The sequence below is a fragment of the Akebia trifoliata genome, chromosome 14 (genome assembly GCF_017979445.1).
Source record: "Akebia trifoliata isolate Shusen 1 chromosome 14, ASM1797944v1, whole genome shotgun sequence".
Taxonomy (NCBI): Eukaryota; Viridiplantae; Streptophyta; class Magnoliopsida; order Ranunculales; family Lardizabalaceae; genus Akebia; species Akebia trifoliata.
Window position 1 is genome coordinate 10,299,871 of NC_141388.1, and position 19,107 is coordinate 10,318,977.

Sequence of the window (19,107 nt, forward strand, 5' to 3'; positions counted from 1 at the left end):
CCAAGAGTCGGCTAAGGCCGTGTCCATCAAGATAGGCACATGGAGGGGTAAGCTTGACTTGTTCGCAATTCCACTCGATAAATTCAGAGTCATCATTGGGATGGATTTTTTGTTACAGAACATGGTTGTTCTAAAGTCATTCGTCAACACACTGGGTATGCTAGGTGAATGTTTAAGCTTCATTTCCGTGTCCATAGGTAACGAAAAGGGAAAGATGATCTCTGCCTTTCAGCTGAAGAAAGGGGAGCAAACTTACCTTGCTACTTTACGAGTTGAATATGATGATCAGGTTACTATCAAGTTCGAGTTACTCATATCTATAGATGCATTTTACTCATATCTCGAAAAAAATGCATCTACGAGTATGTGAGCGCCACCACGTCAAGATGCCCCCCCCGTGTGTTCCTCACTGAGGTCACTCCAGCATTAATCAAACTGATGTTTGTTAGGGTCATGTTAGAAACTTCATGATCTACCATGAAAAATAGGACATCTACTCCTATTACCCTTTCCAAACAATGTTGGAAAACTTCAAAGTGGTTTTTGTATGTGGATGTACATTGGAGTGGGCCAATCTTATTTGAAGATATGGAAAAAAGGTTCCCACGTCAGGTTGGAACCCAATGTATTACATTATTAAACATGGGACCTTGAAATTCTCTAATATTCAATAAAATAGAAAGAAGGAAAAAAACAAATTAAATAAAGATATTTAAAAAGAAATAAAGTGTATAACTATGTATAAAATATGTAAGAATATTTTTGATAAAAGAAAACCTATACTAATATCCATTTCCTAAAAATAACCTTTAGAAAGTATGAGCTAGAACCCTAATTCTTTAACTCTTTACTGAAAAAAAGAAAAAAACTAACTCATTTTACTAGAAAAGGAAAAAAAAATCCCTAATTACAAATTGCTTCAACAGCAAGCTGCTTTGTGACATTGCCACAATTGCTCAAACCCAATGCTTCCTCGAACACATTGATCGAACAACTCTCTTAGCCAAAATGTGTAGACTCCACCACAGATAGAACATTATCGGCTTCACAACTTCCTTTGACGAATGATCCACAAGCTCCTTGTATCCACTCCAAAGCTAGCAAAATTGATTGTTAACCTGGTTCGACCATTGCCCTGGCATGATAACTCCAATGTATGTCCCTCATAAGCTTTGGAACAGACTAAATCAACTTTAATTGTCTAGAAGTTTACTAGCAATGGATTGCCACCCATTTCCTTAAACAAGACCAGAGTGTTCATGTCATCATGAAAGAAAGATCAGGGTATGTGGTACCTGTAGACACCTCATTTTTGCATTTGTCCGGTTAATCAACTCGTCAACTCGATTGCGATGATTCCCAATGATGGACGTATATTCTAAATTTTTTATTGTTATTAAATGTGTTTCCAAAAGATCGGATAAGATATTTCAAGCAAGCAAAACTTTAGAAACCATGCTACGCTAGGAAAATATGACCCAAAAACATAGAAATCATCATTTTCATACAAAAAGAAGTTTTACAAGAAAAATCATAAAAAAATGATCAAATTATTAAAATACCCCTGACATCAAAACATCCCAAGAGCCTATATTACGCTTAGGAAAATCCTTTCGAACACATTAAACAATAAATTAAAACCAAATAAACTATTTCGTCAATTTCTACAAAATTCGATAAAATTATGAAAATGCCCCTCATAAGATCTACAATCATTTCATGCCAAAAATCCATAAGTGACACAAATCAATATTCTCATTAAAATCCTTACAAAAAAATTGATTTCAAAATATTTTAAAACATCGAAAAACAACATATTAACTCAAAAGTCTTCATTGAGGGCAAAACGATAATTTTTCAACCTTAAAATTCAAAATTTTGAAACTAATAATTAAAACATTAATTAACGTAAAGTGAAATCTTAATAAATCAAATTAAAATTCTTAAACAAATAAAATCAATTAATTAAGTCCATGGGCGAAATTTTAAGTGGTGACCCATTTACTTAAGTGGGGCCCACATGATATTTAATATAGAACTTTCTATTTGGGGTTCTCCAAAAATTAAAAAAATTCATTCTATGTAAGTCAAAAAATTCAAAATTTAAATAAAACTTATCTAAAATATTATCATAATCTAAACAACTTAACAAATTAATTAGAGATAGACCTTATCTCTAAGAGATTTAATCAAAACCTTAATCTTCACAAAACTCTTTAAAAATGGACCTCCACCACCTAATTTTGTAGGTAAAGAAAAATCCTAAAAAATCAAGGTAAAAAACTCTCTCAATACTCCTAAAAATCCTAAATCTGAAGTCTCAAGTTTATACTTAACCTCTAAGTCCCAATTTTCAACCTAAAAAATACCTAGAAATTGTTAAAAACATTATGAAAAATTAGTAAAACATTTAAATCTAGGAGAAGAAAGTCTCATCTCGGATATTAGAAGCAGATTTAACAACAAAAATAAAAACAAAAAGATTCACACGAGGAACACTCACCGTCAGTTTCTGAGGGAATTGATCGTCATGATCATTTAGGTAAAGGAAGGTAACTTTTATTTCATTTTTTTAAGTCATTTGTTACAAGGTAAATTTTTGGGAAACATAGAGACTAGCGTTCGTCGGGCGGGATTGGTGCCTAACACCTCCAATCCCGTAACTTGATCCTCGTACCCATCATTGTTTCGTAATTTAGTATTTCTTATCCTTTAGAGTCATGTTTTGGTTCTTAGACCGTAAAACTAGGTGGCGACTCCTAAAAAAAATAAATGCGAATCCGCACCCACGGATTGAGGGAGCTTTCAATGGCGACTCCACTGGTGACCTGATCTGGTCCTGATTCTGGACAATCCGGATAACAATGGGCCACCATCACTCTTCTTTCCAAACACTTCATCTCTTTCAACCTCTTTAACCTTTCTGATAAAATCACCAATCAAGTTGCCAATGAAAACGCCCTCGATCCGTAAGTGCAGATCCGTTTTTATTTTTTGGGGGAGTCGTCACTTAGTTTTACGGTCTAGGAACCAAAACATGACTCTAAAGGATAAGAAATACTAAACTATGAAACGATTGTGGGTACGGGGATCAAGTTAAGGGATTGAAATGTGTTAGGCATCAATCTTGCTTGGCAAACGTCGATATCTACTTTTCCTAAAAAATTATATTGCAACAAACAGCTTGAAAAAATAAAAGTTGCCTTTCTTCACTTGAATGATCACAACGATCGATTCTCTCAGAAATTGAGGGTGAGCGTTCCTCATGTAAATCTTCTCGCTTTTATCCTTGTTGTTAGATTTGCTTCTGATCTCCGAGATGATATTTTTTTCTCCTAGATCTGAATGTTTTACTGGTTTTTCAAGGTGTTTTTAAGAGTTTTTGTGTATTTTTTAGGTTGAAAATTGGGGCTTAGGGGGTTAAATATGGACTTAGGACTTCAGATTTAGGGTTTTTACGAGTTTTGGGAGAGTTTTTTACCTTGGTTTTCTAAGGTTTTTCTTGTCTTGCGAAATTAAGTGGAGGAGAACCCTTTTTTTTAAAGAGTTTTGTGAAGATTAGGATTTAGATTAGATCTTTTATAAATAAGGTCTATCTCTAATTAATATGTTAAGTTGGTTAGATTAGGATACTATTTTAGAATAGTTTTATTTGGCTTTTGAATTTTTTGACTTATATAGAATGAGAATTTTTAATTTTTGGAGACCCACCAATGGAGGTCACCATTTAAAATTTGGTCCGTGGGCTAAATTAATTGATTTTATTTGTTCAAAAATGTTAGTTTGATTTATTAAGATTTTACTTTACGTTAATTAATGTTTTAATTATTAGTTTCAAAATTTTAAATTTTAAGATTGAAAAATTACCATTTTACCCTCAAAGATGATTTTTGAGTTGATAAGTTGTTTTCGAGGATTTGGAATCAATTTTTCATAATAATTTTAATGAGCATTGGTTTGTGTCACTTATGGGTTCTCGGCGTGAAATGATTATGGACCCTATGAGGGGCGTTTTTATAATTTGGTGAAAATTGACAAAATAATTTATTTGGTTTTAGTTTGTTGTTTTATATGTTTGAAATGATTTTTCTAAGCGTAATGTAGGCTCTAGGGATGTTCTGATATCAGGGGTATTTTGATGATTTTTCTCGTAAAACTTCTTATTGTATGAAAATGATGATTTATATGTTTTTGGATCATATTTTTCTAGTGTAGTGTGGTTTCTAAAGTTTTGTTTGCTTGAAATATCTCATCTGATCTTTTGGAAACACATCTAGTGATAACTAAAATTTTTAGAATATTCGTCCATCATTAGAAATCGTTGCAATTGGATTGTCAAGTTGACTAATCAAGCAAGTGCAAAAATGAGGTGTCTAAAGTACCAATAAATGTATATATAGATTTGAGGGTGGAGTGAAGTCAGTAAAAAATAGAAGCACATAGTTATTGTGTTTTTATAAAATGTTTGTGTGCATTATAAACTATCTTAATCAAACTAGAAATAGATTAATCTTCCCATCGCTAAGAAGATCCACTACAGTTGTTGACACATTTGTTATTATCGTAAGGACTGCGATAATCACAAGTGTTGTTGCAACCATTCTCATCGGCAAGGAAGGATGGCCAGTAATGTCCAATACTCTTCCCATTGACCCAAGCATGACCCTTACCCAAACCCTGCAAGTCCACCACAACTAGGTCTTTCCCTAGTCGGTAAACAAAAACCAATTCAAAATCAGATTTTGCTTCAAGGGTGAGAGGGCATTTTCGGATTTTGGAATCCAATTCTTACTTGCAATATTTTGTATCACAACTGTAAAAACATGGTCAGCAAAGTAAGTTTCTGATTCTAGGTTGTGAAATCAGTTTCTATAATATGATTCAGATAATCCAAAATTAGAATCTAGAATCAGAATCTATCAATCCAAAAAGAATTGGGTTGCAGTATATGGTAAAGAAATATTACCTTATACCAAGCCATCTTCTTTGTAGGAAGATTATCTGAAGACCATCTAGAAGAATAGGGTGATTCAACACTATAGAACTACTTCTCACCATGCAACCCAACCTTACATGCCCAGTTACTCGACAAGTCCTTAATGATATATTCATCGTTCAGCTTTCGAATCAATTGAACACCAGCTATTCTAGTTGGAATCAAATCAAACTTTGGACCATAGTTCTACAACACAAAAGAATTTAGAGTGAGAAACATGTTTATAGGACAGATTCATTTTTTTTTTTTTAATCTATAAACAAGAATTTCTTAGTATATATACCCTCAGTCCAATATATTGATAATAAATAAATAAAAAAGGACAACTCATGTATTGGGTGTCTTGGAAGGTGATGGTAGGATCAGAGGTCTAATTTGCATTGGCAATAAAGCAGCTTGAAGTGCCATTAAATGAGTAAATTGTTGCCAAAAAAACATATTAATAATAAATAAATAAAAAGGACAACTCAACGGTGACAAATATTCATAATTTGCAAAAAATATAAGAACCTTCTCCATCGATTTCAGAAGAAGATGAAGCTCCTTCAAATGTCCTTATTTAGGTTGATTCAAGTTACCCTATAATAAGAATTTAATTTAATTTGTGAGCAATTTTTATTTGAATTTTGATTAAAAATATGAAAAACTATAATTATAATCAAGAAAAAAAAATTTAGAATTAAATTAGATCATTACCGTATTCATCAAGGAGTGCATCATAGTCATAGAACGTCGAGATGTACAGGCCTCGACATCATTAGTAATTTTGATTAAAATTGAAAATACTAACCATGTAGTAATTTTGGAAAGTACCTCCAAGTGGGAAGAAACATACAATGGCGTAGACAACATCTTCGGCCATTCTATGAGGGTCTTTACCACCCCAAATTCTTAAACTTTGAAAAAAAAAAAAAAACCTATATTAAAACACTAGATTTAATAATAATAATAATAATAATAATTAATAATAATTAAAAATTAAAAAATTAAGTAGCTATAATAATACTCATATTAATAGCTTACCAGACAGTCCAGTTCTCAGTCCACATCTTAGGACTGTTGGGGTTGTTAGGTTGGAATTGATCACAGTACACCAGCCATTGCAAGTGTTGATCTGTTTGATACAAGATTATCATTTAAAAAAAATCATATAATAAGGAAAAAAAAATTAATATAATTATAATAATGGTAATTAGGGTAATTTATGCAACAAGTAAATACAAAATTTATTTCCATAGGTTGTGGGGCATCACATTCTTGGCACATAATCCATGGGACTCCAATGTCGAACTATTCCGCCAAGTTAGCACACCAATTGAGATATTGTTTCCCCGCATCACCTAAGACGATATTACATTTCCGTATTCGTTCTCAATCTATAATATAAATTATATAAGATAAATAATACAAAAATAATAATAAATCTATTATCATAATAAACAGAAAAAATATTAATGTTAATGACAGCAAATGAAACAACATACCTGAGCAATAATTATATTGCCTCCTTGTGAAGCAAACAGCTTCTCTTTATTTACTATGTCTACTATCAAAGTTGTAAAATTTTGCATCTCATTCTAAAAAAAGATAAAATTGAAAATATTAGATATTTTTTAATTGAAAAATAAAATATTGTGTAATATTAAAAAATTAGAATAAAATAATAAAAGGAATTTATTTTATATATATATATACCTTGTAAACATCATTATTAGTCCTAATTTCAACCCCTGGCATATTATACAGTCACACTGGACATTCTCTGATGAAAAGAAGGATAAATATCATAATAAGTATAATAAAAAAAAAAAAATATAAAGCATAAAATCAATATTTTTTATATCAAAAAAATTAAAATTACCCATAGTTCCACTAGGCACAAACGTAAGTTCCAATACGTAGAACGACATATTGCCCAGCATCTTGTACATTCTTGAGAAACCTAATAAGGTCTAGGTTTTCCAGTAAAAATCATACTAAACAAAAAAAAAAAAAAATTAACATAATTAGAAAAGAAAACACGAAAACAGATAGAAGGGTTAGAACTTAGAATCAATAATTGATCATTTTATCTTATAGACTAAAATAAACAATTTAATGAGAAAAAATAAAAATAAAAACCTGGCGACGATGAGGCTCATGAACATACCAAAATACATATGTCTCAATGGCATCAAGATCACCTTCTTTCGCCTTCTGAATCAAATCTGGCCACATCTATAAAACACCCAAATAAAAAAAATTATATGTTATCTATATTCCCACAAAAAAAAAAAAAAAAATGAAAAAGAAAGCCACTTTTGACACGGTTCTTCAAATATAAATTGCTTCTATAAAATTGTGTGCAATTTCAATTGTTTAGTAACAATGTTTAAGGAAGTACTTCTTGGGGACCTAGAAGCACTTTTAGAAGGCATGGGGTATCTTGTGAAAAACAGCTTCTGGGAAATTTTGGTCATTAATTTATAATCCTAGAAATATTATAAAAATAAAAATAAAATATGAAAAATAAAGGAGAAGAAGAAATATATATTAAAGATTCCCACAAAAAACCATAGTAGAATAACTGGGTCAGAGACAGCTTCAACTTCTGGCATACTTTTGAATTTTGGTTTCCATGGGAATCTAAAGCCCGAGTCCTCCAAAAAGCTATTTTTAGGGTCTAGAAACTAAAAAACACCCTAAAGAAAACACGATTATATATATATAACAATTAGTACCTCTGGTGCTTTGGGATGATGAATCGAAATAGACAATAGAACTTTACATTCTCGAAATTCAAGATATGTCGTACCAATGTTGGATGGAACCTCTTATTTATAGAATTAGGGTATGTTTGATTGTATAGAAAGTGACTTTCCATAAAATTTGAAATCCATGGAAAAATAGTTGTGGAAAATATGTAGGGTTGGAAAATCAAATTCCATTGTTTGATTTTACTTGGATAAAATCATGGAAAAAATATGAGAAAAAAGAAGAAGAGGAGAAGGAGGGGGAGAGGAAGAAGATGAAGAGGAAGAGGGAGGGGGAGGATGTGGTAGCGGTGGTAGTGGCGACAGTGGTGGCGGAGGTGACGGCTACGGTGGCGGCGGAGGTGACGGCGACGGTGGCGGTGGAAGTAAGTGAGGAAGAAGAAGGGAGAACATGGTGGTGATGGTGGCGACGGCGAAGGTAAGTGAGGAAGATGGGGGGAGAACGTTGTGGTGGTGGTGGTGGTGGTGGCGGCGGCGGCGAAGGAGGTGAGAGAGGAAGGTGACCGGAGATGATAATGACGGAAACGACGATGGTGACGACGACGACAATGAGGTTAGTGTAATGGTGGTGGTAGGGAAGAAGAAGATATGAGTGGGGAAGAATTTGGGATGGAAAATATTGGTGGATTTCACTTTCTCACCCATATGGGTGGGAAAGTGAAATCCATGTTTTGGTGGACTTTTTGATTGGGGTGGAAAATGAATTTTCATTTCCATGTGCAATCAAACACTTGAAAAATGTCATTTTCCATGGAAATTGATTTTCCACCCTATTTTCCATGTGCAATCAAGCATACCCTAAATGTTTCTGTTGGAATAAACTAAAATTACTTAGAGAGAATAAATTGATAAGATTCAGAATTTATTCATTGAAGATTTATTTGATAAGTTTCACTTGTAATAGAATTTCAATTGATAAAATTTGCTTTTTCAACGTTTCTCTCTTGGTTTAAAAATATAAAAAGACTTTATTCATCGAAGATTAATTTGATAAGTTTCACTTGTAATAGAATTTTTAATTGATCAAATTTGCTTTTTCGATGTTTCTCTCTTGGTTCAAAAATATAAAAATTGCCTCCCATCCTGTGGTATTTTGCTTTTAACCGTAAATGATTAAATTAACCTTTCTTTTATAAATTTTTTTAGGTAAATTACTAAAAGAGAGTTAAATATTTTAATATTAAATAATAATAAAAAAAAGAATCTATTTTTTCTAAGAGTTGTGATAATCTGACTCCTCCATGTGGCATACTCAATCGACTTCCCTAACGTGGGGTGTGCCAAAACCATAGATTTCCTTTCATTGGGATACACAACTGCACAAATTTATGGGGATGTGTATCTCGAGGCATAAAGTCCATGGTTTTGGCTGGGGGAGTCATATTATCACCATTCTTTTTCAAAAATTACCAAAAAGGTTAAATTAAAGTAACCTAAAAATTACCAAAAAGGTTAAATTAAAGTAACCTAGTAAAATATTAGACATTCCAACTAGGGCTTAAAGCGGGTCGGATATGGGCCGAATATAAGTGTATCCATATTCATATCCGAATCCGACTTGGATCATATTAGTTAAGATCGTATCCGGATTTAATCCAACAAAATTTATTGATTATTACTAAAATGTGATTAAATGATTACTTGACCTCAAGAAAACTCCATTTTCAATAGAGGCATCGACTACTACGTCCAACCATTGTTGGTTGATGAAAGATGATTTAAAAAATATAAAAATATAACTTGTAAAGTAATATATCATTCAGATCTTGGGAAATAAAAGAATGGAACCGTATCCAACTGGGTAAAGGGACATCAACCCATATCTGAATCACATTTTAATTCAAATATACTTGATGAAACCAAATCCGTTAAACTTGGATTCGGATCACTCAATTTTTGGATAAAATTCATACCATTTTAATCCCTAATTCCAGCATTTTATTCATTCAGAGGGCATTTTTGGTAAAGTCATGTATTTAACATGTTAAAACGTTGGACCGTCTAATAAGTTACTAAAACACTGGACTGACAAGCGATTTAATTCATTTTTGGTAATTTTTTAAAAAATTATTTCTTTTTTATAAATATTTAACCCTTTTAGTAATTTCCCTGTTTTTTACCTTGATCTCATACCCATCTGATTATTATTTTTCACTTAAAGGATTAATTTATTAACTTTTTAATTATATGTTCCGTAAAAGTCAAAAGTTCATATTTTTGTTGAAGTTAAATTTCATGTGATGGAATAATTAGAAGGTCGCATGTGTAAACACTCATTTATATGTATCTCAAGGGTTTATTTGTAATTTAAGAATTAATTAAAGGGTAATTTTAAGATTATATAGATATTTTTTATAATTTTGAAAACTAATCAACGTGATTTGATTGAAGGGCATGAGATTAGAATTTTTTAGATTTTGACCAAAATTACGTTTAAATGTTAAGGTTGGGGCATTTTTGGAATCCAAATTTTTGTGTCGAATCATTGCCAATCCTAATATATTGATCGGATATTAGATAAATGTTGGATCATTGCCAGCCCTAATATATACTCGTTTGATTAAGCTGTGAGTCATTGATATGATGTAGTGCTGATATTTTAGATGGAATGAGAAGTAATAAATCTAAAACTTCTTTTTAAGTATTGGATGTAAATTATTAACTAGAGGATTGTTGAAAACTTGGCCCAATAAATAATAAATTCTGTCTAATAAATCTCAATTATTAACCAGAGGACTCCTAAAAAGCTGGTAAAGAACAATGAATTTTGTGTGTATATATATATATATGTATTTCAAAATAATTGATAAGTTTGTACTTTTGTTGGTTTTTGAAAAGTTGGAAAAATACATAAAGGTAATTTTGGGGGTCGGTTATAAAAGGTAATTTTTTAGGAAAATTACTTAAAGGACCCTCGTCGAGAGACTTCTTTCTAAATAATCTCTAAGTTTTTCAACTCGGCTGAAACAAGACATTTAGTAAACATTTTCTTTCTAAATGATCCTTAGGGGCCATTTTCACCATTTTTGGCATGTGAAATACTCCAACTACCCTTTTCTCATCTTCTTCACATGGTTAGATTTTCCAATGGCAATTGCAATAATTTCCGACGATCTTTGATCATGAATGGTTAATAAAGAATGATATTCTCTTGATTTTGAACATCTAGACGTTTTTTATTTATTTATGTCGATGATTTATAAAACGAGGTTGAGATTTGAATTTTTTTTATGACTACATTGTAACTTTTAATTTGCAATCATAATTGGTACATTTTTGTGTATTTCGAGGAAATTAACTAAGTATCGAAATTGGAAAAACGAAAAGAAAAAAAATGAAAAATCTGATTTGCATTATAACATCGAGTTCACCATTTTATATTTAATTACTATCGAGTTTGATAGAAATTAAGTACAAAGTGGCGAACTAGACACAAAGTGATGAGTTCAACACTTTGTAACTTAGTGTCGAGTTCACCACTTTTTATTTAATTATTGTCTCACAAATATGTCTCATTTTAGAATGAGTCTAAAAGAGCACGACTTGTTGAAGGAACAAGTGAAAAATAATTTTGAAGCTTCTACTGGAAAGTACAAAATCAATATCGATAAGCATAGAAGATTCAAAAGCTATGAAGAAAGAGATTTGGTTATGATTTATCTTAATAAAAATTATCTTTCTACTGCAACTCACAACAAAATCAAATTGAAGAAAATTGAATCCCTTCGTATCTTGAAGAAGATAAACAATAATACTTATGTGATGAATTTGCCTAATGATATATTATGATTAATTATATTATTTAAACTAAGTCCGAGGAATGAATATCAGTGGAACTGGATTAAAATGAGAGATAAATGGATAAATAATAAATAAATAAATAAAACCTTCAAGGATTACTTGATGACGAGTTCTCTTAAAGAACGGATGCCTGATATAGGACATTTATAGATCTAGTTAGAATATTAAGTAGTTTCCTAATTTTAGTAGGATTTGTTTTTATTTTCTAGTTTTAGTAGAATTTATATTTTCTAATTCTAGTAAGATTTATATTTTATAGTTATTTTAGGAATACTATTCCTTGTTAGTTTTTATTTTTTTTTAAATTCGTTTTTATTATTTAGATTACCATAAAAAGTGCTTAGAAAATGGAGTTATAATAGGTTTAGAAAGTAATTATTATGTTATAGATAGATTAGGAATATTAATTTTTAATATTTTAAAAGGATTGTAAGTTGTTATGATAAAATATTTATCTAAGGATTTTCACATATGAATTTTGAATTAATATTTATTCAATAAATTTTAAATTTAGTTATTTCTCTTAGTTAATTAGAATTAGTAATAGCAAACTCTCTTTATGGTTGACGAGATGAGTAGAGACAGGAAACACCGATCAAGAGCTAGTTGAGATGGTAAGGAGGGATGGGGTGTGCTCTCCAGGTCCTGACTTCAAATCTCTATATGTCCTTCCACAAGGCTATATCTAAATGCCTACTCAGTATAAGGTGGTGGTACATGTGGCCAGCCAAAGCAAAAAAAAGAAAGAAAAAGTCATGTTCAATTATTAAAAAGCAAGAGAGAGGACATTTTAAGAAGATAAATGCTGCTATGGAGTATCAAAAGTATGTAACAGGTGCAACCATGTACCCTTTGGAGTATAGCACTGGACATGGGATGCTTTGCACTATTCCTGGGCCAGAATTTCATAAGTTTCAATGCACCATGTTTGTGGGAGAGAAATATGATTTGATTTTTTAATACTTGCCTTTAGTTTAAGAAATTTGAAAAGAAAAAATAATGTTATAGATTATTAGCAACAACTTAATGTGTTTAAAGACAAATTAACCATTGCATCAATTTGTGTCATTTGTCTATAGTTTTTAGAGTCATGCCACAAGTAAACACATCTACGGTTATGTGCGCGCCCCCATGTCAAAAATGTGAGAATCACAGTAAATCCCAATGTCACCTCAGCATTAGTGTAGTTTTTAATGTCTTATTTTAGTACATTTTTTTTCCTTTCTTGGTTATTTACAACAATAATTATTTCATTTGGTCTTAGTATTAACAGAAATTTAAATAATGCTCACTATGATACGTAGTTTTCCAAAGTGTAATTAAAAGTAAATAGCTAACAGTTAAATCAATTGGAAAAGTGAAGTTAAATGTCGATCACAAAAGTCACAACGTTCCAAACAATTTTTTTTTTTCCAATGAGAAAAGCATTAGATATGGCCATGAAGTCATCAATCCAAATGATTTATTAAGTGGCCAACCCAAATATCATGCAAACCCAATTATACTAAGACTTTCTCAATCATTGAGTTTAGGATGGTTATAAACAACTTTTGGGCTATTTTGTGTATTAATTTATTGAAAACTACATTTGTGTATATTTTTTTCCCAAATCTCTCTTTCACCCACTTGATTTCTTTACCCTCTTTTAAAATTGTATAATGAAAAACTACTCATCAAAAAACATTTGAACTCTCTATTCATAGAAGGCTAAGATGAGATATACATGATCCTTAGGAATTAAATGTAAATGATGATTAAGATATATATTTGTTGTTCAAGAGGCAGCACCGTTAATCTTTCACAACTGAAATAAATAAAGATTAACATGGCAAAATAATGAGACCTAATAGAAAAGCATCCTAAGAAATTTCTAACAAAATACATCAATAAACCTTAATCATGTCTTGCACTAACATTCATAGTATTGGTGTTTTGGTATCCTCCACTGTCTCACTTCTCCTACATAATACATTCATTTTGTTTAATAGGCAAAGGAAAATGAGGGATTGGTGCTTTATAAATAGTATACTTGAGGGCCTTTATAAGTTCCAAATGCATATTTGGTATCTCCAAGTTCCAAATGGGGATTGGTGCTTTATAAATAGCATACTAGAGAAAGGTTAGATGTAAACAATTATTTTGCTTTCTTTTCATGTCAAGAGTGTGTAATATATTATTTTGTCTTCTTTCCATGTTGGTTTCTTTTCATGTCAAAAGTATGTGATGTTAGTTGAGAACTTGAGATTGCAAATGCATTGCCGGTGTTTGTGGTTGCATTTAGTTTTTCATCAAATTACAAGAAAATTACAAGATTGGGGTCACGAACATTAGTTAATCAAATTAAAAAAAAAAAAAACTAATAATTCCCAAGAATTTTATGTTTAAAACTTGATCAAATGAACCTCTTTATAATATAAAGGGAACAGATAATGCATGAAGTGAGAGGAAACGAGGGAGAAGGAATGTGGGTCTAATGGATGGAAGGAATACCTCAGACCTGGATCAAAACAACCCTTTCCACCCTATTACGTATGAACTAAAAAAAAAAAAAAAAACAACGGAGACATTGGAATAAGGCAGGTCTGCTGAATAATTTAATGGAAAGAGGTTTGGAGATTACTGACAGATATTTCCTTTCACTAATGCTGGGGTAACATTGGATTTTCTGCGATTCTCACATTTCTGACGTGGAGGTAACATAACCATAGATGCTTTTTACTCGAATCTCGAGGAAACACATCAACGGTTATGTGCACGGCCCACGTCAGCATGACTCATTTCTCATTTCCTTTATTATTAGTGAATCATGTGATCATCTCCTCAGTCATCTTGATTCTATTAAGGTGGCAGAGATGGGTAACTCGGTTCATAAATTGCAATGAGAGATTAGTGACCGGAGGCAGTTCATTCAGCGAGGTGGTGAAGTCTGTGTGCCACATAATGCTATAGACTTGAAATCAAAATCCCACCTTCACACTTAAAACTTATCAAATACAGATACGAATAAAAGGATGTAAACCCGAATCTAGTTGCACTCGATGCAACACCACTCTGTTTGATTTTCATCAAAAGAATCCAATAAATGAGATGATCATGAGTTTCAAGATAACAGACTCTGCCAAACACAATGAAATAAACCGTATAAATATTAAAGCACAATTAAACCATTGTATTTGAGAATCAGAAAGAGAATTCGCAGAAGAAAAAATAAAATGAAAATTTGGAGATCGTGATATAAGGCTAAAAGGAATATATATTGTTCGTTCATCATATTCACATTTGAATCGAATGACATCTCTCTATGCCTGGAATTAAATCTATTTCTTCGTAAAATCTATATATATACCCTTCTCTGTTCCATCCTCAAAAAAATCGTGCATTTCTCCCAGCCAAGATCAAAACTGATATTTAGTAAGAGCACATCAGAAACTTCATGATCTGCCATGAAAAAATGAACCCATCTCTGCTCCTGCTACAATTCCGCCTTTCCCAACAATGCTGGAAAACTATTTCTCTAAATGTCTCTCTTTTACCCAAGAGTTGTTGAATATTTTACAACAGGAATCGTCGACTCGACTGAAACAATCTCTATCTCAACCCAAAGCAGACCCATGGTTCAGTCTTAAATTTGTTTTCAAATGGTTAGGTTGCTTTTCAATCTTATTGCAAACACAACCCGGAAAAGGATTTGCATAAAAGTTTTCCTCAACTCTTGGGGACTCTCCTGGTTTCCTCAAATACGGTGATCCAAGCCTATTAGCATGTAAGGCCTTCACCCTTGATGAGAATTGTTCCCATGATATGACACCCTCGTCCATCTGATCAATCAATCTCACAAAATTTTGCCTGTAAAAAAAGTTCCAATTAGTAATTTAAGTTTTCTAAATCGAAAGCAAAATAGTTCCAAAACGATTTGCCATGAACTACAATAATACATACCGATCAGGATTGATAGTTTTTCGAAATCCTTCGAACCTCCTATGACCTTGAACTGCCTTAGCCATATTCCCATCATAAGTATAAACAAAAACATCACTCTCGAGAGCCACAATGTAGTCTAATGCAGCAAGCCGGTTCTGAAATTGCTCAAAAGGCTCTAACTCTTCTTTAGTTGCGAGAGTTGAGTGAGAAAAAACATTCGGGTACTCAGCACGAAGTGCATTGATGCTCTCATTTCCATAAATCTCCCCTGCTACTATGTATATGTTTGTACTAGATGGGTACCCCATAGCCTTAAGGAATAGTGCCGCCTCTCTAGGCGACATCGGGCATCCCCCTTGGAGTCGTCTCTCTTCACTATCAATCTCTTTCTCTTTCCAATGCTTGACGTTGTATCTCATAGTACGGAGCTCATCTGACTCGGCTACGGTAAGGTTGTGATTGCACCCAGTGAATGCAAGCATATCTTTCTCATACCTACAACAACATTGACATTGTTAAATTGGACTAAACAATAAAGAATAAAAATCTTAATTAATGAACCATATTTATAGGTTAAGTACCTCAAATGGAGGGCAATATACCACGGGTTACTATCGTCTCTAAGCCTATCAACCAACTTCTTTCCAAGCTCTTCAATATCACTCGTGTAACGGAGAGCCTCATAATTCGCACGACATCTAAGCTTCTGAATCCAACTTGCAAGTCCATTATTAGCAAGTCGGGAATCTGTATGGGTGAACTTTATTACCTTATGCCGCTTTAATAATGAAAGCACCTCTCCTCTGTAGTAACCAGCCTGCAAATGTAATTATACCCATAAGATTATATAAAGCCTCAAATTTCAATTCTCTCATATACTTAAAAAAATTCTTATGATATTCAAACCTTTGACCAAGAAACTGGGGCCTTTATATGGGGCTTTATTGCTGCATAATGAGATGGCAAAGACTCCACTATCTCGATATCGTCTTTCAACACTTCAATGAAGCGTTTCCAATCAAAAATATCTTTAAAATCACTGCAAAAGTCATGAAAGAAATCATATTTAAGCGACTTATTGTAGTTTTCCAATGTACCACCAAAAACAAAAGCAAGAATCAATACCTAGGATCTGTCCAGAAGGAATCGTGATCTAGATAAGGAAGAACTAGAGTTGCATTCATGATCTTTGCTATTGCAACCATATCACATATCTACAATTTGATAAAGAAGTTATCTCAGTAGGTTAAAAGGTGTAAAACAAATTGTAAAACCTACGAAAGGTTAATGCTTACTCCTGTTCTCATCTGGTTCAATCCGCCATTAGCGTGAACTAGAATATAACCATTTGTGTCCGCTTGAGTCCCTAAAACAATGGAAGATATGAGAAAATAGAACAAGAATCAAATAATTAACATGAAATATATAAAAATGATAGGTAGCAAACCAAGAACATTAAAACATACTTATTCGATTGCTCGATCTTGCTATGCATTGATATTTGTTGTCACTGTTTGGTTTCTCCCAAATTTCAGGAATCTATACAACAAGAAAACAAAACAAACACAATCTAAGACAGAGCATTCGTAACCTCACGTGTAAACTATATCAAGTACTTCTGAAGCTCGTAACAAAAGACCAATCTCATCGAAATAAGAATCAAAAAGCTAAAAATGCATAGAATTAATTCTAGTCGTAATTAATATCGAAGATTCAAGATTTAATCCAAAGCAAGATAGCTTCTTATTATAGTCAAAATTCCACTAAAAAAAACCAACATGGGGAATGAAAGGTAATAACAACATGAATTTGCTTGGCAAAGCTTCAAATTAACAACAAAACAGATGGAAGAAGAAGACACTAATAAAACTTGTGAAGATACAAATTTCTTAATTTGTAGTAAAACTGGAAAATAAAAATAGATGATTCTATTTTTTAAGAAAAAATGGGGAAATTGAGATTTTGTCTAATCAATATTAAACTTAAAATTAAAATTAAAAAAATATATATCTTTCAATTTGCAGGTCTGTTGTGTCTATAAATTAAAGCTCAAAATAATAATAATAATAATAAAAGATTAAAATTCATAACAGTTTACCTTCACCAAACCAACCAAAAAAAGAAAACATTGGATACTAAATCAGACTAAATTAATTCATTCATTCCAACTCATTATTGTTGTATTCAAGAAATACCAACCATTAAAAATTCAACATCCAACAAACAGAAATAAAAAATATATATATTATTTAGAATACAAATATAGCAAAAAATATATTTTAGAAAAAAAAAAAAAAAAAGGATGAAAAATTAGATTAAAAAAAAAAAGGAGATGAAGAAGAACAGAACAGTTGGTCTAACCGGAAAATTCAACAATTGTTTGGGCAAAACAGCCTCACTGGTCTCTGTTTCCTCCACAATCCTCTGAGCCTCAGAAGAATCACCCTTAAAATTCTGAAGAATCAAAACCCCATTCTCTCTTCCTCCTTTCCCATTGCTCTCCGCATGAATATTCAACAACGAAACTTTCAAAAATAACGAAAAAACTGCCAAAGATATCAGAATCAACAGAATCCTATGGCCCATATTCCTTCCTGATTTCGTTGATTGAAACATCCCAAACATACTTCCCGTCCAAACTATCCATGATTCTGGAAACCAAATCAATCTCCTATGAAACATCAAATTCTTTGTTACTTGGTGCCCATTAATATCATCATCATTGATATAATTCTCTTCTTCGTCTGTGTCCATGAAATCAATTACTCGTCTTCTCGTTGTGGGTCCTGAGATTCTCGGACTCGCGTTACATGAATTTGTGCCAACTGTCGACATTACCAGCAAAAACCCAGAAGAAAAAAAACGAAAATCGCATATAGAGAGAGATGAGAGAGAGAGAGAAGATTGAAGTTTTTGAAAAGACTTCTAATGGCGTCTTTTGAAACAACCGTCGCTTCTCTTCGTGGGCCTCTCTGTTTCGAATTTGTTTTCAGAGTATTTTGGTTTCTACTTATAGGCTCCGAATTACACGGCGAAGAGAGAGGTTTAAACGTTGTGGGAGATTTTATTTTTAATTTTTGTGGGATTTTATTACTTTAATTTAATAGATCTCCTTGTTCTTTAGTTGGATGTAAACATGCAACTAGAGATCTTAGACCGTATTTCAAAACAAGTAAAATACTAAATATGACGAAATTGCCCATCTATATAATTCATTATTATTTTTTCAAGCTATTTTATTAAGACCCGTTGATCGGTTTTTTAGGGATACACAGGAGACGATCAATGGTTCTATGCCCTTGCCACGTCAGACAGAGTAAAAATACTTCAGTGAGAAAAACATTAGCCTTTTTTTTATTAATGGCTCTAAAAACCAATACAAGAGTTTCGTTTTGACCCGACTTATCATAGAAATTACCTATGTTATATATATATATATATAGAGAGAGAGAGAGAGAGAGATTCTATTGGCCGACCAATTCTTTTTAATTATATACTTATAACAATAAGTAAATGCGTCAATAGAAGCTCTCTTTAGAAATTAGGACTTTAGGAGTGATTGAGTTATTTTGTTGAGGTGAGATCAAAGATGTCACAAACCAGAAATTTCAAAAGAAAAACTGAACTTAATAAGAT

General features: G+C 32.1%; 1 protein-coding gene and 1 pseudogene across 1 annotated transcript; both read right to left on the reverse strand.

Moving 5' to 3' along the window:
- Window positions 1–903: 903 nt before the first annotated feature.
- Window positions 904–9,686, reverse strand: LOC147386172 (beta-galactosidase 15-like; annotated as a pseudogene).
- A 5,072-nt stretch (window positions 9,687–14,758) lies between these two features.
- LOC147386173 (O-fucosyltransferase 19-like) lies at window positions 14,759–18,507 on the reverse strand. Its single transcript, XM_086424089.1, has 8 exons — window positions 17,833–18,507; window positions 16,938–17,010; window positions 16,767–16,837; window positions 16,597–16,685; window positions 16,378–16,510; window positions 16,053–16,288; window positions 15,490–15,966; window positions 14,759–15,396 (listed from the first exon to the last, which is right to left on the reverse strand). Exons 1-8 carry the CDS (start codon window positions 18,304–18,306, stop codon window positions 15,144–15,146), a joined length of 1,806 nt encoding a protein of 601 aa, XP_086280215.1. The 5' UTR covers window positions 18,307–18,507; the 3' UTR covers window positions 14,759–15,143.
- Window positions 18,508–19,107: the final 600 nt, after the last annotated feature.

Coding starts and splice junctions, on each gene's coding strand:
- LOC147386173 (XM_086424089.1), bottom strand. CDS start 18,306: ATGTCGACAGTTGGCACAAATTCATGTAACGCGAGTCCGAGAATCTCA. Junction 16,511..16,596: donor TCCTTCTGGACAGATCCTAG/GTATTGATTCTT, acceptor TGACTTTTGCAG/TGATTTTAAAGATATTTTTG. Junction 15,397..15,489: donor AAAACTATCAATCCTGATCG/GTATGTATTATT, acceptor CTTTTTTTACAG/GCAAAATTTTGTGAGATTGA.